The sequence below is a fragment of the Bactrocera neohumeralis genome, chromosome 4 (genome assembly GCF_024586455.1).
Source record: "Bactrocera neohumeralis isolate Rockhampton chromosome 4, APGP_CSIRO_Bneo_wtdbg2-racon-allhic-juicebox.fasta_v2, whole genome shotgun sequence".
Classification (NCBI taxonomy): Eukaryota; Metazoa; Arthropoda; class Insecta; order Diptera; family Tephritidae; genus Bactrocera; species Bactrocera neohumeralis.
The window spans coordinates 75,254,975-75,282,164 of NC_065921.1; the positions used below are offsets into that span (position 1 = coordinate 75,254,975).

Below are 27,190 nucleotides of genomic sequence, written 5' to 3' on the forward strand. Positions count from 1 at the left end.
CAGCATCCGACGCATATTGAAAAATGAGCTCAAGGTGAAGCCTTACAAGTTCCAAAAGGTCCATAAACTCATACCGCAACAAGTAAGACTTGAGAGAGCGAAGCAGTTGCTTCGCTTGGCCGAAAGCGGTCAAATTCCGAACATTGTGTTTTCTGACGAAACAATTTTTCCAATTGAGCAATTCGTAAACTCTCAAAACGATAGGGTTTACTTGACCCACCGTTCATACAAGAATCTTAGTCATCGGTTGGCCACCAGGAGGAGGCAGCACCCGCCACAAATAATGGTTTGGGCCGCAGCTACGGTGACTGCGCTGTGGCGCTCTCCAATTGTTTTCATCGAGCCTGGCGTCTATGCTAATGCGACATATTATCGGGAAAGTCTTCTGCTTTGAAGCCGTGGGCAAACAAACATTTCGCTCGCAAACCATGGACGTTTCACAAGACTCAGCACCGTCTCACAACGCGCGAGTGAACCAAGAATGGCTGAAAAACAACGTTCCGAACTTCATTACGATCACACAATGGCCCTCGAATTCACCAGACGCGAATCCAATGGATTAATCTCTCTCGGCTATTTTGGAGAGCAAGGTAAAGAGTAAAAAATACCTCAGTCTCGAGATGCTGAGGAAAGCCATTGTCCGTGAGTGGGTCAAAATACCGGCAAGTCACATTCGGGCAGCTTGCGATTCGCTTTTTGACCACCTCAAGGCCATAGTTAAGGCAAAAGGTGGTCATATCGGGCAAAAGTGAATTTGTCCTGGATTTGTGATTATTTTCACACATTTTGTGCTTTAAAATAAATAAAAATAATTTCCCAAACCGAATTTATGCCTTTTTTAATTGGTTACACTTCGAGTGTACCTGTATATTGACCCTGGTTATGGAAACCAGTGGCATTGGAGTTGAATTTTTTTTCTTTGGTCCTTCTGACTGCCATCTATTCCGAACGATACATAATGTCCTCACTAGGATATCTGTCACATCAGAAGAGGGTATCGAAAATTGGCTTTCGCCATGCTTGGCAGCCAAGCCGGCGCAGTTGTTTGGAGATTGGATTCGCAAATCAGCAAGAAGATAGGAAAATTTTATAGCTTCAAATGGAAAATACTTCAATAAAACTTTTTTATTGTAACTTGTAGAGGTTTTCTTAAACAAACTTTAAAATAAATATAAGCCGCTCACCTCCGCCCTATGTACGCATCCAGCCGGCAGGCTGCTGCTGACTGGCTTTACATGCTAATGGGATGTTTTGTTGCCTTTTATATAAAATGACTCCATCAACCCAGGCATTGATCCACGCGTGATACTCTCTGATGTCAAAGTCAGCTTCGACTTACTTTACTCCAGAACTCTTTCGGTTTTTTTTCATTATTCATGTCATAGACCGTGGCCGCAGGTCATTTAACGTGATTCTAGATGGAGTGCGCGGGATTGACCTATCCTATATCCTTGGAAATAGTATTGTTAGTAAAATGCGCGATTTATTGAATTTTTCTGACTTGATTCCGCAGTATTAATTATTTCCAATGTATTACTCCGGAGACATAGAAATTAATTTTTACAAATAGTTTGATGACACAATTATTTCACTTAATAAGACTCACAGTAATTAAGATTGCTTCGCCGGTAAGTGAATTTTGACGCTATTATAGAGTGCGCAATTAAATTACATGTTTAGGCAAATTAACGCAATTAAATGTGCGTGCCGCTTCGTGTCACCCACGGCGTATGAGTGAACACGAAATTATTTGCTTTTGTGTTAGCATATTCCCCAGCGACTCGCAAACGCAATTTCAAACGAATTAATCAACAAATTTCCGCCCACCTCAAGGTTATAATTACGCGCTACTTTTGTGGTGCCAACTATTAATTCAACGAAGTGGGCGCCACCAAACACACACAAGCATACACAAAGGCGATGTATTGTGTTGCAGGCGTAGAGGTGTGCATATGCCTCTACAATTGCAGTTAAATGCTAGTTATTGCAGTCAAAGAGTTGCATTTTCAAATGCAAATACACAAACCAGCATATATGCGACAATTATAGCTGTAGTCTTGCGCCAAATTTAACTTCGCTGTGTATACAAAGCAAACACTTGATGAATTTCTGCTTCCTGCATGCCGAAAATTATGCAAATTTACATAGGAGGAATCGCGTGGTATTACAAAATAGTATAAATTGTGACAAAAAAGTACCACGAAATTGTAATTTAAATTCTGCGGGTGAATGATATTTCAAAATAATGTATATTGGTAGCGTTGAAGGCGACCTTCGACCTCTTCAACTGTTGAAAATATGGATAAGTGATGGATAAGATGCTTGAAAATCATCTGGCAAGTTTTAGAGAGATGGCAAAAGAGTTTGACATCTCTCGCGAGTACGCTTGATTGATTCTGGTTAATATTTTATATATGAAACGCGTTCTTGCTCTACTCGTCCGGATAAAAATTAATTTTTTTCAAAAAGAGTACTGTAAATAGGTTGTATTGGACATGCTTGATTATGCGAATTTGAATAACACATTAATGGAGAGGATTAAAACTGCTGATGAGACATGGGTTTATGAGTTTGACATATAAACAAGTCAACAATAATCAGAATGGAAGGGGAAAAACGTTAAGAAACCAAAAACACAAAAAGCCACGCCAAAGCTGCTCTAAAATCAAAGCAATGTTTATTGTTTTTTTCGATATTCGTAGTTTGCTGCAACATAAATTCATTCCGCAGGGAAAGACGGACAACAGAGAATTCCATTTGGCTGTATTGAGACCTTTACGTGAGAATAACCAACAAAAACGGCCGGACTTGTAAAAGAATAATTCATAGATTTTACACGATTATAATGCACCATCGCATCCTTCCACGATTGTGACCAAATTTAAAGCCAAAAACGCAATGAATATCATCGACCAACCAGCGTATTCATCGGATTTGGCTCCGTGTGATTTTGGCTACTTCCCCAAACTGAAATTGCCGCTCCGTAAAACCCGTTTTCAGTTGATCGAAGAGGTAAAACAAAATTCGCTGAAAAGGAGCTGAAGTTTAACCGAAAGTGTGCTTATGAAAAGTGTTTCGAGAACCGGAAAAATCGTTGGCATAAGTGTATTACATCTTTTGGAGTTTACTTTGAAGGCGGCAAAATAAATATTGATGAATTATTACGTATTTTGTGTTTTATTTACAAATTCCGCGTACTTTTTTGGCACATGTTTATAACAACAGTCTAAAGGACGAGCATGACTAAATCGTTTCTTCTTGTCATGCTGTTCATTTTCGTACTATATTCTTTATAAGATCTTCAGGTATCCTTCAGGGTGTTATAAATTTCGTGGCAAACTTATTACTGCCTGTTCAGGGCAACAAATTAGCAAGGTAGATTTTTGCAAGGCCTTCACAAAAAAGTACGACTCTTGAATTTTTTGCATTACATTTTTGTCAATAAAAAAATTATTTTAAACAACTTCGATATACAAACTTTTCAACTTAGCTAATAACCAAGCTCGAAAGTAACTAGCTGACTTGGCCCCTGAACAAAGCTACCCACTCTCATGACTTATAACAAAATTATTAATATTGTGAGAAAATATTTTTAATACATTTGTAAGAATTTGAGTCTAAAAATAATAGATTTTTCCCGATATTTTTATGTTTTTATGGATTTTTTAACTGTGCTCTTATTATTAAATTAAAAATAATCCATTTTAACCGATTAATACCAAGGTTTTGACTGTCTAATATTAATATAAGAGGTTGTCAAAAAAGTCTTGCGGTATTTTCGCTAGTTGGCGGTGAAAGCGCGTAGTTCTAGTTTTATTCGTCGCATCGGGTCATGCTATACCTTTTTGGAAAGCTCATTTCACGCGCTAACACGTGTTTGATTGATTGTCGTTTCTTCGTGAGTTATAGCGTCGTTCGTGAGTTATAGCGTCGCAAACATGGAGCAAAATAAAGAGAAAATACGGCATATTTTACAGTACTACTACGATAAAGGCAAAAATTCATCTCAAGCCGCCAATAAAATTTGTGCAGTTTATGGACCCGATACAGTTTCCATTTCCACCGCACAACGATGGTTTCAACGTTTTCGTTCTGGTGTAGAGGTGGTCGAAGATGCGCCATGCTCCGGAAGGCCTGTCGTCGAAAATTGCGATAAAATCGCTGAATTGGTCGAAAGAGACCGGCATAGTAGCAGTCGTAGCATCGGTCAAGAGCTGGGCATGAGTCATCAAAAATTCATTTCAATTTCAATTAAAAAAAAAAATTCAATAACAATACCGCAAGACTTTTTTGACAACCCATTATGAATTATTTATGACATGGAATATTTTTTTCGTTTTTTGCCGATTTTTAATCGTTTTAATTTATTTTCTATCTAACCTTATTTTCAACTTGGAACATAGTGTTAAAATTTTTGATAATATAGTTTTTAATAATTGCATTAACTATTTTTGATATCTAAAAAAATCCATTTTTAAGCCAAGTCATATAACGCTTCTCCTTACTTATGAAAAAAAACTATCGAGATTTAAGTATTTTTTGAAATGTCTGCCAGCGAATTTTACATGAGCTTATCACTAGAACTTTTAGCAAAATTTATTTCATTAACCTCTCTAATAATTCATGATTTAAGAAATCGATTTTTAACTATCAAACTTAAACTTAAATATTTCCCCCTTTATTTATGATATAAAATATCGATTTTTCTTGTAAATAAAGTAAACATATTGATGTCTTTAACTGTCTAACTTAATTTTTTCCCTTTAAATCAAATTAAAAAATTTTATACAGTCCATAACTAAAACATGTTTAGAGTTATTAAGACAATCAAACGTACCTGGCGCGTTGGGACGCCCATTGCGTATGAGTAATCTCAATTTTATAATATAATATGTATTTGCTTTTGCATGTCTAAATCACACAGCGAATCGGATAAACAATATGAAATTAACTTTTGTGCAAAATATTTATCGCATAGAACTAATTTTTGCTAAATAAAAATCAATTCTGTAGTCACTGATGATCGTGTTAATCCAGCAGTAAAAAGAAATTGCTTTTAAAGCATACAATAGCTCAACTGAAAAGTTCTTAACGCTTTAAAACAAATCGATTATATTAGTTAACGAATAAATAAATTTGTGGCGAAAAATTTTTGTTTCTACTTTGTTAGCACTATTTCAGTTCTGTTTCAAAACAGACTTCAGCCGCTGTGATTACCTTTTCTTTATTCCCGGTTTCTCTCTAGAAAGATTTCTCTTGATGTCTGAGTACAGATAAATATTGCTGCCTGCTAGATTTAACCTCTGTAATAGAGTATATAGTAAAGAAAAAATATTTAAAAAATAATTGAAAACTACTCTCTTTTCGCTGATATTACTTAATTTTTTCCACTCGACTTCGGTTCAATTTTCCGTTTAAACACTTTTTCCCACTTTACCGAAAATATTTAATGTCTAACACACTTTCCGCGTAATACATACAAGTACATCTATAAATTATCAGTTTTATATAAACACATATTAATCACTGCATATTTGCTTTCAGGCTTTGCTACGCGGTGCGCTTTCCCAACAAAGTGCCGTTATATTGGTCTGCATGGCCGTCGATCGGTACATGTGTGCATTGCATCCGCGAAAATACTATCAGCACTCCAGCAAAAAGGTAAGAAATGCTAAATTACCACAACAGAATTCAACTGAGAGCATGCTAAAAAGAGACTTCTTTACTAATTATAACTGTACTTCTAAGTTATTTCGAAAGAAAGAAGACTAATTTGTACAAATCTATAATTCGAGTTGGTTGGTTAATTCCACCTACTTTACAAATGATTTAAACTGTAAGAGAATGTATTATTAACAAACAGTAGCCTTAGGTGAATATAATGTGCTTGGATGTCGCTCTCAAACCAACAGCTTTCCATGCATTCCCATAAAAGCTCATACATACCACTTCAGTGAATGGAATTTCTTTCATGCTCTCTCAAAGCAATTCCTAATTTCATATTAAATATTTGATGTAAAACTAAAAAGCGTACAGAATATGAAGAATATACTGCGATTATAAATGTAAGCAGTACAGAGAGTAGAATATAAAATGTTGTGTACAAAGTCTTTTGAGTATAGAGTTAAGAGTGTAGAGTGCAGAGTATAGAGTATAAAGTATAGGTTATAGATTATAGGTTACAGATTATAGATTATAGAGTATGGAATATAGAATATATACAGGGTCCGGCACTCGAAGTGTAACCAATTAACCACAGCCAAACCAAAAAGCCATAAATTCGGTTTGGAAAACTATTTTTATTTATTTTAAAGTACAAAATGTGTGAAAATAATCATAAATTCAGGACCAATTCACTTTTGCTCGATATGACCACCTTTTGCCTTAACTATGGCCTTGAGACGGTCAAAAAACGAATCGCAAGCTGCCCGAATGTGACTTGCCGGTATTTTGGCTCACTCACGGACAATGGCTTCCTTCAGCATTTCGAGACTGGTGTATTTTTTACTTCGAACTTTGCTCTCCAAAATGGCCCAGAGAGAATAATCCATTGGATTCGTATCTGGTGAATTCGAGAGCCATTGTGTGGTCGTAATGAAGTTCGGAACGTTGTTTTTCAGCCATTCTTGGTTCACTCGCGCTTTGTGAGACGGTGCTGAGTCTTGTTGAAACGTCCATGGTTTGCGACCGAAATGTTTATTTGCCCACGGCTTCAGAGCAGCCTCCAGAACACTTTCCCGATAATATGTCACATTTACTTTGACGCCAGGCTCGATGAAAACAATTGGAGAGCGCCCATCTGCGGTGACAGCGGCCCAAACCATTATTTGGGGCGGGTGCTGCCTCCTGGTGGACAACCGATGACTTAGATTATCGTATGAACGGTCGGCTATGCTAACAAAATGAAAATTAAAAAATCTATGACAAAACAAATCTGCTAGCGTACTCAACGCGAGCATGAATGAAAATCACCTAAGTAAAGTCTACTTTACGGCGCCTTAACAACCATGTAGCCAGCTGGTATGCGCCAAGCTTAAGAAAACGCGTAATAAACAATGTGAAAAGTACTTAAAAATCTGCGTAAGAGCTTGCGTAAAGTACTACAGCAACAACAAACCGAAGCGCAATAGCCATAAAGCGATATAGATAGCGAAAAATAGAAGAAAAAGAATCGAAAAAATAAGTTTTTGAGCACAAGCTGAGCGGAAATAAACTGCAGCGCCAAAACGCAAAAAAAAAAAAAATAAAGAAGAAGAAATAAGAAATTCTTAAGCAAGTATCAGCAGTTTGAAAGTGGCTGAAGTGTCTAGCATTAAAAACTCACGCTATTTAATATTTTAATTGCATAATAACCGCAGTCAAGTGTACGCAGCCGGCGCGCACTCGCATACACAAAACAACAAGCCAGCAAGCGATGTGCTAGAAGAGATAAAAATGCACGCTAAAAGATGACGGATTGGCAGGCGGAAAAATTGCGCACAAACTAAATCCTAGCAAATGAAGATAAAGCACGCAAGTAACTGTTGTATGCGGTAAGCGAGGCAGATAGCAGCAAGCAGATATGCGAAGCCAACGGGCTGCTAGTGTGACAGCAGAAATATATGACTACAAATAAGTGATAGAAGAGGGGGGCAGAAAGTGTAAAAAAATGTGGCACAAACAATGCGCGCTAAAGACAATAGCAATGAGTAAATAAGCCGTAGCATAGCAGCAGGCGCACACACTTAACGAGCTAAACGCTGAATGTGGGACATTGAAGAAAGTGTGAGTGTTTTTTAAAACTGTGGCAGTGATGCAGTAAAAAGCCGATAATGCAAAAAACAAATAAGGAAGAGTGAAAAATTTGTCTCTATGACCAAGCCAACATGATTGATGCGTGCGAAGATACAGCAGAGAGAGAATAAGTAAAACAAAAGATTATTACAGGGAATTGGGTCAGATCACTTAAAAAGCAAAGATTTGTGTGAAAATACTTAAAACTTTGTTTAACGCAGTATTAACAAGAAAAAACGTTTACTTCGGCTGCACCGAAGCTAATATACACACTCTTCACAGGTGGATTTCTTTTAGTAACTATATGTCCAGTTTGTATGGCAGCTATATGCTATAGTCAACCGATCTCAACAATTTCTTCGGAGATTATGTTACTACCTTAAGCAGTGATTCAGGTCAAATTTCGTAAAGATACCACGTCAAATGCGAAAGTTTTCCATACAAGCCCTTGATTCCGTTCTTTCAGTTTGTATGGCAGCTATATGCTATAGTCAACCGATCTGAACAATTTCTTTGGAGATTACATTGTTGCCTTAAAAAATAATCTATACCAAACTTCGTGAATATATCTTGTCAAATGCGAAAGTTTTCCATACAAGAACTTAATTCCGATCGTTCGGTTTGTATGGCAGCTATATGCTATAGTCAACCGATCTGAACAATTTCTTCGGAGATTACATTTTTGCCTTAAAAAATAATCTATACCAATTTTCGTGAATATATCTTGTCAAATGCGAAAGTTTTCCATACAAGAACTATTTTCCGATCGTTCGGTTTGTATGGCAGCTATATGCTATAGTTAACCGATCTGAACAATTTCTTCGGAGATTACATTGTTGCTTTAGAAAATAATTTATACCAAATTTCGTGAATATATCTTGTCAAATGTGAAAGTTGTCCATACAAGAACTTGATTCCGATCGTTCGGTTTGTATGGCAGCTATATGCTATAGTCAACCGATCTGAACAATTTCTTCGGAGATTACATTTTTAACTTAGAAAAAAAGCTATACCAAATTTCGTGAATATATCTTTCAAATGCGAAAGTTTTCCATACCAGAACTTGATTCCGATCGTTCGGTTTGTATGGCAGCTATATGCTATAGTCAACCGATCTGAACAATTTCTTCGGAGATTACATTGTTGCCTTAAAAAATAATCTATACCAAATTTCGTGAATATATCTTGTCAAATGCGAAAGTTTTCCATACAAGAACTTGATTCCGATCGTTCGGTTTGTATGGCAGCTATATGCTATAGTCAACCGATCGGAACAATTTCTTCGGAGATTACATTTGTGAAGATACATAGTGAATATATCTTTCAAATGCGAAAGTTTTCCATACAAGAACTTGATTCCGATCGTTCGGTTTGTATGGCAGCTATATGCTATAGTCAACCGATCGGAACAATTTCTTCGGAGATTACATTGTAGCCTTAGAAAATAATCTATACCAAATTTCGTGAATATATCTTTCAAATGCGAAAGTTTTCCATACAAGAACTTGATTCCGATCGTTCGGTTTGTATGGCAGCTATATGCTATAGTCAACCGATCTGACAAATTTCTTCGGAGATTACATTTTTGCCTTAGAAAATAATTTATACCAAATTTCGTGAATATATCTTTCAAATGTGAAAGTTTTCCATACAAGAACTTGATTCCGATCGTTCGGTTTGTATGGCAGCTATATGTTATAGTGGTCCGATATCGGCAGTTCCGACAAATGAGCAGCTTCTTGAAGAGAAAAAGATGTTTGCGAAATTTCAAAATCCATATAAATCCATTGACTGACACGTTCGCCGAGATCACGAGCTTCAATTTCTGTCGGTTATCATGGCGCGATAACGGTCGCCATTGACGGTAACGTTCTCACTGGCATCATTTTCGAAGAATTATGGACTGATGATTCCACCGACTCAAAAACCGCACCAAACCGTTGATTTTTCTGGATGAAATGGCAGCTCTTGAATCTCGTCAGATTGCTCTTCGTCCCAAATGTGGCATTTTTGTTTGCTTACGTACCCATTGAGCCACAAATGGGCCTCATAGCTGAACAATGTCAGGCACAAAACTTCAGATCTTCTTGGAACTTTTCAATAGGCCATAGAGCGAAGCGATGTCGCTTTGGAAGATCGAGCGGTTTCAGTACTTGGCTATTGAAAAAAGTACCTCTACTTGGATCACCAGTTATAAACTGTACATAAAAATGTCCAGGAACTGCAATGTACCAAATTTGATACAAAATTCTCCAGTATATCTCCCCTCACCTATACATTCAAGCATAACTTGCAATAATTTATTTAAATATTTATGATATCAGCATAGCATAAGGCAAAATGGGAGCAAGCATAATAATATAGCAAAAAAAAAACTGAATTGAAAATATTGCAAGCAATTGGCGGCAAAATGCGGTATTGAAGAAAGGCAGCAAGCAAGAAACGCCATAAAAATATTATAAGAAGGCGTAGTAAATCAAATTTGAAGAAGAACGTAAACAACTGAAGATGTTATTTACGAGTATGCGCGACATAACTGTTCATGTGTAGATTGTGTTATTGTTGCACACATACAAACATATGTCCTTAAGAAATTCATATATAATATTTGTTTATCAGTCATTTGAGCACAAGTACGCGCCTACCCACGCCAACACCCACACATTCTCAGAAACATTTTGCTGTTTTGCTTGCTTTTCTGTGCATTTCCGTTTGGAAAATTTTCAGCCTTACGCCGATATAAGCAGCTGCAAATGGGTGTATCGCTGAGGCTATAAATTTCGACTACAAACCGGAATGCCAATGACTGCAATATGCGAATGTAAAGATAGAAGCGTTTGCATATAGACGGCCATATGTATGTATATATAAATGTAGTAAGCCATGAGACTCTGGCAAAGGTCACAGCTGAAGCTCAGACCCACCCAAAACTGAGAGACTGAGGTATTTGCAGAATTTCTTAGTTCGCGATTTTAAATTGGCATGTCCTAAACAGAATCAATTGAACCCAACTGAATACCACAAGGGGGAGTTCTCTGGGCACTTCCTCGGAACAAGGTTGTTAATGATCTTCTAAAAAGGGCTCAGAAAGTCAAGTGTCAGGGGATTGCCTCTGCGGACGACGTAGCTCTCGTGATTGAGGAGAAATTTCTGAATAACTTCTTCGAGCTAGCTTAGATGTACCTTAGCATCATATAAAACTGCGCTGCTCAAAACGGCCTCTCATTAAATCCAGCACTGTTTTTTTATGTAACAGAAAATAGAAATACCGGAGACATGTCTACCATCAATGGGAGGAACGCGTATTCGTCCTGCTGACAGAGTTAAGTGTCTAGAGTTCAACCTAGACAGGGCGCTTTCGTAGAAACCCAACCTCGAGGCATCGATTGCCCTGTACTGCGGTGAAGAAGCCAATGGCAAAAGATGGAACACTCACCAAAGGTAGTTCTTCGGTTCTATGACACCATAGTTAAGTCCATAACGTTCTACTGTATTTATGTTTGGAGGACGACGCTGAATAAGACTGCACTCCCGAAAAATATGGCGAGTTTTCAACGCGCTCATCAAAAGGAGTAACTGTTATCCGAGGCTGTTTTCTTTTTTTATTGGTACGGCTTTTTACGTGACTGGTGCCAAGCCCAGCGCACAACCCTGGAGAGAGATAATTCGCCTTCTCACTTTAGCTTGGCTTCAGATGGCTGTTTTTGGTTACCCAGAGGATACTTTTTTTAAGACCGGAAGTCGTGAGCTGCTTGAGCCATATGTAAAAGAAACGTTTCTGGCCACTCCCAAGTGAATGGCGCTCAGAGAACTTTCTTCACTTGCGCAAACTTCTAAGCATGGCTCTGTCTTTCAGAGCTCCAGAGCTTAATCGAGCAATCTTCTATAACAGTGTATAACTATAAGTCACTCAATATTCCCGTCCTGATATATGGTGCAGAGGCTGCCCTCAGATGGGAGAATCTACACGTCTACGACAAACTCATTCTGCGGTACTCGCACACTTTGATTTAATTCCAAAATACTTGGAGTACCCGGTCGCCGAGCCTAGTCCTGGCCGTCGCTTCTCAGCTCAGGTACATTTGTGTTTGGCAGAGGGGAAGCACTCGCTGGAGGAGATGGACGGTGAATCAAAGCTTACTGGGAGGGTTGGTGGAAGAGTATACTAACAGGAACTATCCATCAACTCCAGTTTAGGCTTCCTGACTACTACAGCGTCTTTCAAGCAGAGGTGACTGCCATGAAAATTGCAGTAGATTTTCTGCTCAGGTGCTCAGGCCCTTTTAGAGTAGATACTATTCACTCCGATAGTAAGGCAACGATATTAGCCTTGAGTTGGTTGGCTATGCGCTCAAGACTAGTGAAGAAATGTGTAGACTCCTTAGCTCTAACATATAGTTACTTTATGATTAGACTGGTTTAGGTGCCTTGTCACAGCAATATTGCAGAAAACTGCAAGGCTGATAAACTTGCTAGAACAGGCAATTCAGTCTCAATAACTTCAGAATGGGAACGGGTAGAAGCTTCTTGGGTTCCTGCGGTTACGTACTGGGTTATTGTGCCTCAGACGAAATCACCAAGCGCTAGTCTACTGGCCCAGGATAAATATCGTAAGTGGTCTAGGAAACTCTTCGCCCTCAGCAAGGTTCTCCTATCAATTTGTATTATTTGTAGGAGTTCTAACTGGACACTTTCCGATCGGGATACATAAAGTAAGAATAAATATCTTATCGTATGACAAGTACATCAGCTGTAAGAAAGAAGGAGGGTTAAATCATCTTAACACTTCCTGCTTTCAGAGCAACTTACCACAATGACATTACGATAGTTTGGCCATGAAAATGCCAACTATCCTGTTTGGGGTACTTGAAAACTAGAGAATCCTAAGTTTTTATACTCTCGCAACAAAGTTACTAAGGAGAGTATTATAGTTTTGTTCACATAACGGTTGTTTGTAAGTCCTAAAACTAAAAGAGTCAGATATAGGGTTATTTTTACCAAAGTGATCAGGGTGACGAGTAGAGTTGAAATCCGGAAGTCTGTCCGTCCGTGCAACCTGTAAAATTGAGATATCATGATGAAACTTGGTACACGTATTTCTTGGCTCTATAAGAAGGTGAAGTTCGAAGATGGGCAAAATCGGCCTACTGCCACGCCCACAAAATGGCGAAAACCGAAAACCTATAAAGTGTCATAACTAAGCCATAAATAAAGATATTAAAGTGAAATTTGGCACAAAGGATCGCATTAGAGAGGGGCATATTTGGACGTAATTTTTTTGGAAAAGTGGGCGTGGCCCCGCCCCCTACTATGTTTTTCGTACGTGTCTCGGAAACTACTATAGCTATGTCAACCAAGCTCTACAGAATAGTTTCCTTCAGGCATTTCCATATACAGTTCAAAAATGGAAGAAATCGGATAATAACCACGCCCACCTCCCATACAAAGGTTATGTTGAAAATCACTAAAAGCGCGTTAACCGATTAACAAAAAACGTCAGAAACACTCAATTTTGCGGAAGAAATGGCAGAAGGAAGCTGCACCCAGGCCTTTTTTTAAAAATTGAAAATGGTCGTGGCGTCGCCCACTTATGGACCAAAAACCATATCTCAGGAACTACTCAACCGATTTCAATGAAATTCGGTATATAATATTTTCTTAACACCCTGAGGACATGTACGAAATATGGGTGAAATCTATTAACAACCCCGCCTTCTTCCAATATAACGCTATTTTGAATTCCATCTGATGCCTTCTCTGTATAATATATACATACATTGGGAACCAATGATGATAGCGGCATAAAACTTTACACAAATACGGTATTTGAGAAATATGTAAATGACGGATAATGAAATCTTGATTATCACTTTATCATGCGAGAGTATAAAATGTTCGGTGACACCCGAACTTAGCCCTTCCTTACTTGTTTCTTATCAGTTGATTTTAAAGTTTTTTCTTTGAAACTTTCTTTGTAAAAGTAAATAGGCTCAGCTGCCAGTTCAAGGTGCTATGAGAACAAATACTTTACCCTCCTTGGCGACATTAGGCGGCCTATTATGGAGATTCTTATTATGGAGTCTATGGAGAAGCTTTTTTGGGCATTTCATATATGTACGTTATATAACCGGTATACAAACACATATAGATTTATATTTACCATATACATATATGTATTCTCTTAGAAAATGTTGTCTATAAGGCAAAAAATAGATATTCCGTAGAATAATTTCGCCAACATGTTTTCATATCAGCATTATTTTTGCCTCGCTCTTGCCACTGACTTGCCGCCATCATCGGGAAAAATGAAATTTTATATGCGAAACTAGCACACGTGTGCGCTTTAAGCCATGATGGTTGGCAACCTTTTTATCGATTATTGTGTGTGTGTGTGTGTATGAGGGCATAATAGTGGCAAAAATTATTAAAAATACCCAAAATTTTCATTCGAGCTCTCGCAGTGAAATCGGCAATTCGAATTCAAATTTCATTGCTGTGGAGTAAGCAAAGGTATGTATTTTGAAACCAGGTGGAAGGCCAGAAATTATCGCTTTTGCTGTGAGCGCTGCAACATGTGCAGAGAAATTGAATAAGAAAACAAACTTTGCAACTGTTTATTAATTCTATAAAATTGTAGCGAACAGATGTAAAACGAAATATGTTCCTTTTACGTCGAGCCAAAAACTAACACACTGAAGCCAATTACTTTGGAAAATAAGTAATACAGGGTCCGGCACTCGAATAACCAATTAAAAAAGCAATAATTGGGGTTTGGAAAATTAGTTTTATTTATTTTAAAGTACAAAATGTGTAAAAATAATCATAAATTCAGGACCAATTCACTTTTGCTCGATATGACCACCTTTTGCCTTAACTATGGCCTTGAGACAGTCAAAAAACGAATCGCAAGCTGCTCGAATGTGACTTGCCGGTATTTTGGTCCACTCACGGACAATGGCTTTCTTCAGCATCTCGAGACTGGTGTATTTTTACCTCGGACCTTGCTCTCCAAAATGGCCTAGAGAGAATAATCAATTGGATTCGCATTTGGTGAATTCGAGAGCCATTGTGTGGTCGTAATGAAGTTCGGAACGTTGTTTTTCAGCAATTCTTGGTTCACTCGCGCTTAGTGAGACGGTGCTGAGTCTTGTTGAAACGGTCAATTTTTTCGTGGGCACGATAGTAAGACTTTTTAATTTAAAATTTGAACGAAAACCAAGTGTTTTTGATTAGTACAAAACATTCAAAGAGGGTTGAAAACGCGTTCACGACGAACCACGTCCAAGACGGCCAACAACATATCACAAAAATAAAAGAATTGGTCAGAGATCTTACTGGCATAGTCGGAATATCGGAAGGATCAGTGAAGAACAGTTTGAAAGATAATTTGGGCCTAAGAAAAAGAAAGTACGATTGGTTCTAAAATCAGACAAAATTTTCGGACAAAGCGTTCCTTTAACGTCTATGAAACAATGCTTTCCGACTATCAGGATATGATGAAACATTTTATTACTAGCGTGGGTACTTCGACCTATTCATACGCCCCGTAAACAGACGATCAATCGGACGATTATCGTGGCAAAGGTGAGCAGAAGCCGAAAAATCCACGTCAAACCATGTCAAAAATCAAAGTTACGTTGACAGTTCTCTTCAATTAACGAGATATGGTGCACTCCGAATTCCTTCCGACCGGCCAAACAGTCAACGAAGAAATTTATTTGGCTGTTATGTGTTGTTTGCGCGAAGCTATTCATAAAAAAAGACCGGAATTGTGGACCGACAACTCATGAATTCGCAAACTGCATGGATTCTTCGTGAACTTTTCACAAAAATGTTCACCCAATACCGTGGCACAATAATCGTATTCACCGGATTTAGCTACGCGTGGATTTCTACACTCAAACAAAGGTTCCGGGGAAACCGTTTGAGTTTATTTTTATTCCGGTAAGACAATTTTAGGAATAGAAATGAACTCAAAACGGTTTCCCCGAAGCCTTTGTTTTAGAATTAGAAAAAACGTTGTAGAAGTGTATTGAGGCCAAGGGGAATTACCTTGAGGGGAACGACATAGATTTTGAAGACTAATTTAAGAAATTTGGAATTATAAGCAAAGTCTTACCGTTTTTGGCTCAAAGTAGTACATGATATAGTGGCACAATCTGAAAAGTATATTCGGAGACTTATAGTGAATCCTTTGCCAATAATTTGTACCAAATTTCATGCAAATAACTTGCCAAATGAAAAAGCTTTCCATATAAGCAGCTATCTGCTATGGTGATGCGATCTAAACTATTTATTTCGAGTTGGTACCATGGCTTTGGTATCTCTAACATCTTCTTCTGGGCTTTACAAACTTTATGACAAACTTAATTGACTCTATTCAGAGTTTAAAAAACAAGAAAGTAATTTAAACCCACTTAAGTAGTGGGTTGCTGGACCAAGAGTTCATAATGTGACACACAAATGACTTTAGGACTTTCCAACCAAAACTGTTGAAATGAAATGAGTAGTAACTCAACTTTTCCTTGCTTTTGCTCATAATTTATTAATTGTGCACCTACGCATTAAAATCCGTTATGAAACGGTTAATTAAAAATCAACAAAAAATTGATTGATTTTGCATAATGACCATAAAATATTACAATAAAAATGCTTAAATCAAAAAATACTCAGCGCGTTTGTTATAAAATTAATTAACGGTAAAATAAGCTTTACATATCATTTAAAGTTTTACTAAATGAAAGCATTAAAGTAATAAGCAGCTTTCATGGAATATACATAGGTGAGACCTCGTTTTGAACTAGCAGCTTGGTGGAACGAGCCTGCGTTGCTCACGTAATGTGAGGGATATTTAAGAACTCTCAATATTGCTATCGAAAGCCAAGTTTAAATTAGGTCACTCTTCGACCAAGTACAATTTTTACATCGTGGTGGAGGCAGCTCTCAGAGGTGCGCTTGAACCGCTCATAGAAGACAACTTTGGTCACATTGTCCTTCTCTTCAGTCGGGATGTGGACGCAAATCAGCGATATGTTGAAAAGTTTCGCTGTGATGCGGATTGTGGCTAGACGTTCATCCACCGGGGTGCATGACAGAACCCGACGACTAAATCTTTCTTCCACCACTAATCGCACGCCGAATTTGAGCTCATTTATATGGCTACTATAGTAAATGTCACAAGGACTTACATGTCTCCATCCTTGTCCCATTCATCGAACTTTTGAGTCATCGATAATGTCAGCCTTTACTTTTACCAGGACATCAACCAGCTGTATATCGACATCTTCCCAATTTGGGGACCGTACATTCCAGGCGCATGTACTTTAATCATAGTCCTTATTTTGTTTGCTGTAGTCGTCCTCAAAAGTGGGGTCTTTCATCCGAGTTTGTGATTTCTACGTGGCGGATCCCAAACCCAGCGTACAACCTCGCTAGGCGAGTAGTAACAAGTTGAATACACATTTATATAGCGAGTCGCTTTGTTCAAGATCAACGCCCGCACGCAGCTGCACCTCTGGCAATGAGACACTGCAATGAGACTTCAGCTAAACTTTGAACCGAATGTGTCGGAGTGGCTCCGCTAAAGCTTTCTTTCTATTAGCCGTGATTCCAGAGTCTGCAAGGGTTAATCACGTTCCCAGGGTGCACAGCGAGAACGCAAGAGCAGAAACTGTCCATAGCCGTACGACTGTAACAGCTTATCCAGAAGCATGACTATACTCTTTTGCACGCCGATGATGTAAGTCTCATTTTTAAAAGAAAATTCTTGGTTAACGTTTATTAGGGTACCTCAATATGGTAGCTAGTTGGGCTGTAAGAAGCAACTTAGCTGTCAATCCAAATAAAGCTGAGCTATTTTTATTAATCAGGAGGTATAAAATCTCGGATGCATCCCTACACTGAGTGGGGGGCTCTCGACTTCACTCTGTCGAAAAGGTGAAGTACTTCGGCCTCATCTTTGATATACAGCTATCATGAAAGCCCAGTCTTGAGGAAGAGGAGGTAAAGAAGAAGCTATTGGGACGCGATGACGTCTCTCACAAAAAGTTTGGCTTTGGATTTACAAAATCGTAGTTAGATCGACACTCTTCTATAATGCGTTTGCCTCGAAGCTCTCGTCAAAGCCACACTCGCTAAGCAGCTTAAAAGTCTTTAACTAATGGCTCTCAATGACATTAGTGAGCTATTACATACAAGACTTCACTTATGATGATGGACATAGCCGACAGATGCATTGCTTCTAAGGTTGCGATCAGTTTCTGGAAACTGAACTGTATTCCGAAATCCTCGACTACATCCCTGACAACTTGGCCAACATAAGCACATATATAAGTAAGTGGGGGTAGAGTTGCTGTAGAAGAACCGCAGTGATCTTTTTACGGATGGATCGAAGCTCAAGGTCGCAGCAGATATACTTTTCCGAAGTGCGGCTGCTCTCAGGAGATATGTATTTTTACCGATAGCAAAGCTGCTATACAAAGCTTGAGCTCGCTTAACAGCAGAGCCTGAACACACTAGTAGTAGCACCAAGCTACTTTCATTTTAAACTCATCTGAATGCCTCGATGAAGCGAAATCGTCGAAAATTATAAATGGTAGCAAGAAAAATTCCAAAAGTATGGAAACGAGTTCTCCTGTCTTCGTGCATTCTGGTGCTCTCTTGACTGGCTTCGCGCGGGCTCAACAAGCGCTGGTTAGCAACCAGCACTTAGGGGTTGCGGAAATCTTCTGTCCTAGAATGGTACGCAAAATATCAATTAAACAGCTAACACTTAGCAAGGCTCCCATAACGGCAATGATAGGTGTTCTAACTGGACACTGTCTCATTGTCACTCACACGGTGATGCTAAAGATTTTTGAGGACGCAACTTGTCATATTTACTAGGAGTAACATCTAAAACACATTCTCCTCCATTCATCACAACAGCCAAACCGTCTCTACACGATTGACTTAATCTAAAGCATGCATTAGATTAGTTTTGGCCTTTGCGATACCAGATGGAGTTCAGTAGACAATTCATGGCTTTCCCAATGTTAATCACTTTTTCGGTTGTTATTCGCACACCATTTTTGGCAGTCTCGTCGACTATTTCATTGTTCTCAATGTCTTTGTTGTCTGGCATCCAGTAGAAGTGAAGTTCTTTACTTCTGGCAACACCTTCCACTGTTGCCCTGCTTCCCAACACACTTCTGGTCGATATGCGATGAGGTTACTGCCTTGATTGCTGCTTGGCTGTCTACGTAGATGTTGACTCTGGAATTGCCTGCAAGTGCATTAGAGGTCAGCTCAGCAGCTTTCGCAATAGCGAGGACCTCAGCTTGAAATATACTGCAGTGGTCCTAAGTTGCCGGTTGTCTTATGCCTAAATCTGTACAGTATTTCTCCGCACAAACTCCATCGTCCAATGATCTTTCTATTTTGTTTTAAATTTACGGAATCTAAACTTTTCCTCAGATGACAAGAATTGTGTGAAGAAACTCATACAACTTTACATGCCACAATCTGGATGAAAACTAAAGTCTTTCGTTTTTAACGCGATTTAAGTCTTAAAGTTGTTTTGTCTCTCTTCATTTCTTCTTCGCGCGGACTTTTGAACTTTTTACTGTCCTGCAATTTAACGCAACTTAAAGTACCCTCATCACAAAAGTTAATGTGAGTTTGGACTCATTTGATGCGCAACGAACAAACATGTTTGAAAAGAGGGCAAAAAAATGCTTTGAAAAACCCCCGCTAACTTTAACGGTTCAAAGTATCAATTTCAACACCAGCTTGGTCATTAGCAGCAGAGGCAGTAACTATGTACCCAGCGGATATATATTGAACTCATAATTACAAACGTATGTGTATATGTGTATTTGTATGTAAGTATATATGGCTAATAAAAGTTTCTGCATGCCTGCGGTCGAAGTCAGTGGGGGTCAAATATGTAATGCTTTGAAGCGACCATAACTAAGGCAACGCTGATGAGCTGGTGATAATTAAGCAATTAAAAGGCTGGCGTCATAAGCTGAAGCTGTCGGAATTATAAAATATTCCGGCCAAAAAAGAGGTGTTTAACATTTTTTAGCTTGTATTTGTTTTTCCTAGATCTAGTTATTCTTGAGAGGAAAAAAATTGTAATTATTTTGCAAAGGCCCAGCAGGCCAAACAGGCTGAGATGGAATGTTTTAGGGGCATGAAGGATTGCCAAAATTATATGCAAGGGAGCGGAAAGAAAACACGCAAGCTCTCTACTCACACGCCTACTCAAAAGCCTGCGAGGTTCTATTAGAAAACCACGGAAATATACATAAAGCATTATATTTTGGAAAGGGACGGAAAGAAAACACGCAAGCTCTCTAAGCTCATTTTTAAACGCGATCTGGGTTCCCGGACACAGGAACTTTTGTAACGTCAGACAACTTCTTGGCTTAGCGGAGGACTTTCTGTCCTTTTAACCGAGGCATCAAATACGGATCGAGGATGGACATTTCGCAAATTGCAAACATATACAAAATGCGAGTGCAGGGAACAAATGTTTATTATGAGAGAGACACTATTTACAGAATACCTACACAGGGCACTGCTACTGAAATCGAACCTTATCAGAACAAGGAAACAATCTTCCACTTATTCAATGCAACGCTTAAGCAAAAAACTGGATCTAATGGAGCTTCGGTTTACATAAGTTTAGTTCATCGAGGTTTGAGTTTGGATGAATGTACATTCCCTCTACTCACACGGTCTGCAGAGCGTTTGGTGGCTTAGTCAGAGATCACAACTTACTGGCATCAAATACGGATAGGATGGACATTAGTTATGACGATACATACAGAGAGTGCAGCGATGTAGGCATGAGAGAGAGAGACTGGAATACCTACACTGCTTCTGGATATCAAGTCTTCAATGAACTGCACATTGCTGAACATAAAGGACCATGCTTCCTAATCTAACCTACCAATCATTGACAGTACAGGTCAAAACTAAGAATTTGGCCATAGAGAAGCAGCTGTTGTGGTTGTTGTAATGATTATCCAGACCATTCTTCGAATAACGCATTAAATTAAATATTATCGAATTCACTTAACAGAAAGCCCATAAAAACCTGTGTTCGAAACATAGAAGAGGGGTCTTACGTGAGTGAATTTCATTAGACATGCAGGAAGGTGATTCCTGTCATGCAGAACTTAGGTTTTGTATGTCAGGGTCTATTTTAGATAGTTAGTTTAACCTCCTACAATATTCCGAACGCACTTGTTCAAGGACCACTCTGGTTTCACGTGCAGCTAGAGCTCTTGTTCTGCTATTGATGGTGGTTTGGACACCAACTACGCCATTCACTGGGATGAAGTCAATGAAAGTGTTAAAACTCCACCGTGATTGGTATTCAGTACACGTCGGAAGTTGGCTGTGTCCGACATTTGGTCGGTTTCAGTTCGTGAAGATGTTGAACATGGCATGTTCTCCTGATTTTTCGAGGCCAGGTGACTGCAAAGATGGTTTCTCTCAAAACTCCGGAGCAGAAACTGCTTCAAGATATGTGTATTGGGCTCCTTACCAGGGAGCATGCGAACCTCTGCTTCTTTTTCTTTATTGTAGTATAACTGCGTAATATTCGATTGGAGATTCCAAGTGTAGCCAGGTATTTCTCCACCTGGTCTTTCCAACCGAGTGGGGGTCTTCCTCTTCCTCTGCTTCCCACGAGGAGTACTGACCTACTCAGCGTAGCCGTAGAATTGTCTGAAACCTCGTTTGGTACCGAACGGCTCGGAGAAGTTCTTCCCGATCCTGACACCAAAACTCAACGTCAGTTTTAGACTTAGAAGCATGAAGGCAGTTCCTTTTCGTGCTGTCGAATCGGCTTTAAAGTTGACAAAGAGGAGGTCGTCGGTGTAATTCTGCTTTTCACGAGTATTTTCCATGTGCAAAGCCACACTGATAAAGTCCAGTCAATTTGCTTACGATGGGATTCATTCGTTTACAGAATAGTTGGCGAAGATTGTGAGATCCCTCTTCTTGTGGATTGATCAGATGATTAGGTTGGAATCATCTGGTATGCTTTCTGCCGACCATATCCTGGAAAGAAGCTGATTCGTACACCTTGTCAGATCTCCGCCGCCGTAGTTGAATAGCTCGGCCGGCAATCTACCGTTTGCCGCTTTGTTGGTCTTCAGGCGGGTAATTGCTATTCGAACCTCTTCATAGTCGGCAATGTAACATTTATTTGATATCCATCGATTGAAAACCGGGTCCATATCCAGTTTTTCCATTTTCTAGAAATCAGCCACTAGATTTGAGTCCTACAAGAGTATGTTGTGTCCTTGAAACTTTCCATTAAGGATAGGCTTAATATCGCACTCGCAGCTACGTTCTGCGAACAAATTCCTTGGATCGGACCACTATAATCAACTGTACATGAAAATGAGAATAAAGATCTTTTAATACCCTTATATGCTATTAAAATGCAGCTGTGAAGGGTATTAAAGTTAACATTTTTTCTAGTTTGATTTAAAGTTCCCTTAACTCGGGTCTTCAGTTAATGTCGTCCATAGTAATAAACTCTCACTTAAATCAATATTTAAGCGCAAAATAGTTATATATTGAAGTAGACTATATAATTTACACACACATACACATATAAGTAGATGTCAATATGGCTGCGCGTCCGGCGACAAGATATCAAAACAGTCATAAATGGAAAATAAATTTCATTCGACGCTCCGAAGTAAGTGAAAAGTTGCCATAAAACGAAACTTAATAATGCGCGCTTGAGCGCATAGCAATGCTGAATACATGTACATATGATATACTATATATATGTCTATAATATATATATATTTATATATCTAAAGATGACTTATACGCAACTAATTTGAAATAGCTTAATATAAAAGTTTTACAATGGCGTGAGACGTGCTTGGCTGGCGGCGGCGGCGAGCGTGTGAAAACTTTGCCACAATTGACAATCGAATGACAGAATATTGCACATAACATAAATATGCACACACTTACATACATACATACACATAGACAAACACTAGTGATTTGTACCGACGCAAGCGTGGCATTTTATAAAACTTTATCGAAATATGTCCACAATCTCCATGGAGCAGTTGCAGTGAGACGATGCTTGCCGAGGCTGCCAGTGGTGTCTAAATAAATACACACTCGTTGTAGTTGTTGTTGTATAATGGAGAATTGTGAAAAATTGAAAGTGACATTATAGCTGTGATAAATGAAAACATAAAGAAGTTAGGAGAGGAGAATGTGTCAATAAACAGCCAGAGAGAAGTTTAATAAATAATAGCAAAACTTAGATGGATAACGGTGAAGAAGCTGTTATTTGGGTGGGAATATATGCGTGAGCTTGTTATATACAAGATTGGTATAGCAACTACAAAAAGAAACAAAAATTTTATAATTTAATTTACTGTTTTGAACTGAAAAAGAAGTCGTGGGGAGCCATATTTGAAGCACACGGTTGATTAGGTAGCAGTTTGTAGCTTACTACGACCAATTTGGAAATACGGCGGCATATATGGAAGCCCGTACACTTTTTTCTTCATCGCTCTTCACCCATTCCTGTCATTGTTTTTTTGGAATTCCACGGCCCCTCTTTTCTTCATCGCTCTTCATCGAGTGGAGCCGTTTGCTTTTTGTATTACCGTGTTCAATCGGCTCGAAAATAATTTGACTAAGGACCGGCCGCGGAACATTTTGCTTACATAATCGTAACCGTTGGTTATTACCTTTCCGGTCGATAGGGCAATGTCTGCCCTCCTCAGAGTAGATTCATCGTATCAAGTTCACTGTTTCAGCTGTTGCTTGATCTCTGGTGTACACCGCTGGATCCATATCTCGTGAACGGTCACAAAACGAAATATAAGGTCGTTCGGATTGAGCTTGATTATTGTTTTATTTTTTATTTATTAAAAAGCCGCGTATACGACTTTTGTTCTGTCTTCTTCTTTGGCGCTATAACCCTGGGACGATCTGGGACAATATCACAAAACTTCGCAAATTAAATCTATCCTTTACGAGGTCCCTACAGCTGTACTTCCCTAGTGCAGACAAGAGGCTCTGCACTTGGTCCTTTCGGTGGATGTGTGGGCGCCCTTGACAACCCAAAGATCTCGATTAGAAGAAGCCATTCGCTAGCGCATCATCTTCCATACGAACGGCATGTCGTAACTAGCGCATTTATTGAATTTTTATGCGCCTAACTTTATCCATGTCACTGTAGAGCTCATACAGTTTGTGGTTGCATCTTTTGTCATATTCACTGCTCATGTAGATGGCTCCAAAGACCTCGTGGACAACAATTCTCTCCAACGCTTCTAGGGTTTTTTGATCTCGGTTCGTTATCGTCCATGTTTCTGCGCCGTTCGGGAATAATGTAAGATTTATATATACATATATTATAATATATTGGTCTTATCGTTGCATGAGAATAAAGATGTTTTTTTGACATCAATTTTGGCATCGTTCACCATGAATTTTTTCCTCCTGGACAAACCGTCAAACGAAAGGTCAATCGGGTCCGAAAAGACATTGCAGCCGATTGAAAGTTGCTCCACGACAACGCCCCGGCTCATACCACCTTTCTTGTGAACAGCTACCTAACCAAGGCTGGCATTCCAACGCTTCCGCAGCCACCCTACAGCCGAGATGTGGACCCCCGGACTCTTTTTTGTTTCCATGCCTGAAAAGGCCGATGAAAGGAAAACATTTTGAGACGACAGAGGGGATCCATGCAGCATGCACCTCGGCTCTCAAGGCTATTCCGGAGATTGCCTGCTGGCAGCGCTGCATCGACACAGAAATTTTTTTATTGAAATTAGCGAAGACGGATCTTTACAGAACGAAGACGTGGTGCGGTGGAAATGGAAATTATCTATTTTGAAAGTTTTTAAAGAAGTGTAACGTTTGGTTAAATAAATTTTTTTAAACGACTCAGTAGTATTACTTTCCGAACAAACCCCGTATATATGTATGTACATCTACTATTTTCTCTTTTTTCATATCATAGCATAAAATAAACCTAGAATATGAACCGATAAGGCTGCCCCTTTCTCTCTATCTCTCTCTCTCTCTCTTTCCAATAAAAATAAGTCTTCGTCTGCATCACGTCTACACCTCCACGGCAAGCTTTTCAGTCATTCATTGCTTTCAGCGCTAAGTCTGCTTTAGTGAATGATATCTGTATAACAAGCAGACAGCGAAAGCTACCGAAGAGCGTGCTGTGATGTCGCCCTCTCACTGCATTTATGAAACAGCAAGCAACAAATTAATGAAAAGCTAACTGAATTGCAAACTTACGGAGATAAACGAGAAAAATTGGTTTAATTGATGTTGCTGCTGTGGCTTCGTATTTAGTTTTCGTTTTCACCATTTTATTTTTGCTCCAATTAGTTCAATATGAAAGAGACCAAAAGGTATTGAATGGCTTCGTCTAGTAAAAATAATAACAGAAAGCAAATGTACAGTTACAATGCAGGTGACAGAGATTTAAAGCAATACTTGGAAACCAGCACGATTCTGACTAAATATTCATTTGTAAAAGTATACTTTGCGGCAACTGAGTGTGCACTCTCGATTGCAGATTAAGAGGAATTGCATGCAAGCTTATTTATAAGTTGAATGTGCATGTGATTTATGGAGATTAATGCTGTGAATTTATACGGTTGTATGTTTGTAAATGAAAGGTATTAGTAAAATTGTACTCCAAATATAAGTTGAGCAAAACTGAATTGAAATAATGTATTAGAAGGTCATCGAAAAATTCTAAGCGTTTTGGAAAATGTACCAATAGAATTTAGAGGAATATTGGCATGGTTGATTGGTTGGTTGAGAAGTAAGACGCAGGAATGCCAGACCGCAGACGGTCGCACATAAGCCCTTATTAAGCCCCTTGTGCTCCTGAGTAGTAACAAAATTGTTCCTTACTAAACAACTCAATGAACTCGATAAAAACCTAGATTTTTTTCACCACAGCTGCCTAATATTTCTTAAATTGGAGCTTTGGATGCCGTGGAAGATATTCCGTCTCAGCCGACTGAAGGCTGGGCATTCACAAAGACAATGGTCCAGCATCTTATCATGCTCCGGGCATGTTCTGCATGCCGCCGAATACACTTTTCCAATTTTCTGAAGGTGCAATCATAACCCAAATTTAATATTCCAATACCTAGATGTTTTTCCAGAATTCATTGATTCAAACAATCCTTGAACCCCAAAACTAGTGAGTGGGTAGCCTTACTGAGTGCAAAGAGAACTCTTGCGATCGATCTTGAGCCAAAAAACTTTTGCGACAGCGCATGTATCGATGATGGCCCAGCGATAGCTTAGCTCCCGCGAAGTGCAGCTATCTAGTAGTAGAACACAAGAAAATACGGGAACACCGACCCGCTCCCATTCTACCGATAGCGGTTCTAAGGTGCGTCATATTGGCCGAGATTAACTAGAAATCTCCGGTATCGCACTCCAGCTTTGCCGTCACCATATCAGCGTTGCTAAATTAGATAAAAGAAATGTCGTTAATTTACTTCGGATCATATTACAGGCTCCGGTTCTACCTGTATCGTTGGTCGCCAGCAGCTTATTACTATTCATCTTCAGTCAAGAAATGTTGTTACTGTTGTTGTTGTTGTTGTTTTAACGGAATATCTAATCCCCGTTAGGATGGTAAGGGTCATTTGTGTTGTCGTCGACGTCACCTAACGGAAGGCTCAAGAAACGTGCTGTTTCGACGGGGTCGGACCAGAGGGAGGAGGGTGTTAGATGAGTAGGGTTCGTAGGGCATGCAGAGAGGGGGTCAGTATCATGCGGAGACTCGTTGCATGCATTTTCCACGACAGCCGGGTCTACGCACCGGAATTGACTCGGATTTTATCCGACCAAGGGCTGTTTTTTCGGCGATCTAACCCCGTTTGGATCGGTGAGTATTAAATGCTGTTACACGTAAACCACGGTTCTTGAATCAGAAAAACGTCGGCTTTGTCTTGTTTTAGTTTAATCTAGAGGAATCTTATCCTTCAGACTCTCCTCCGGAAGCGCTAGTTCAGCGTACATGTCGACCTGCACCCCCTCAATTAGCTGTTCGAGACTGAGGACGAAGTCGCTAATTTACGAATTGCTCTCAGAACTCGTTATGTCCAAAATACTCGCGTCGCCCTCCTCGTTCTCAGTTGTAGCTCCGAGTAATTTAGTAGGAAGCGTTTTATGGAAATTTGCTTATAATTTTCAGCTATTTCATAATAAAACTTTCATAGAACTCTCATTATTGACGAAACACTGGGGCAGTCGATTTTGACAAGCTGTCTTAAGGCGAATTTTTCATCAGAAAAAAACTCCATAAACTGGAGCAGGTAGTAATAACTCCTTAACAAGCTCCCGGAACTTCTAAGAAGTCACTATGAATGGTTGTGTGGCCCAGTTG

General features: G+C 39.1%; 1 protein-coding gene across 3 annotated transcripts in view; it reads left to right on the plus strand.

Annotated features, from left to right (window-relative positions):
* The window catches only part of LOC126756675 (uncharacterized), a 382,720-nt gene that overhangs the window by 334,279 nt on the left and 21,251 nt on the right, over positions 1 to 27,190 (plus strand). For all 3 annotated transcript variants that reach the window (XR_007666623.1, XM_050469912.1, XM_050469914.1), the window contains exon 5: positions 5,545 to 5,661. Coding sequence is in view for 2 of the 3 variants with exons in the window: in XM_050469912.1 (XP_050325869.1) it covers positions 5,545 to 5,661 (117 nt within the window). In the remaining variant the exon portion in view is untranslated. The remainder of the gene's footprint in view (positions 1 to 5,544; positions 5,662 to 27,190) is intronic.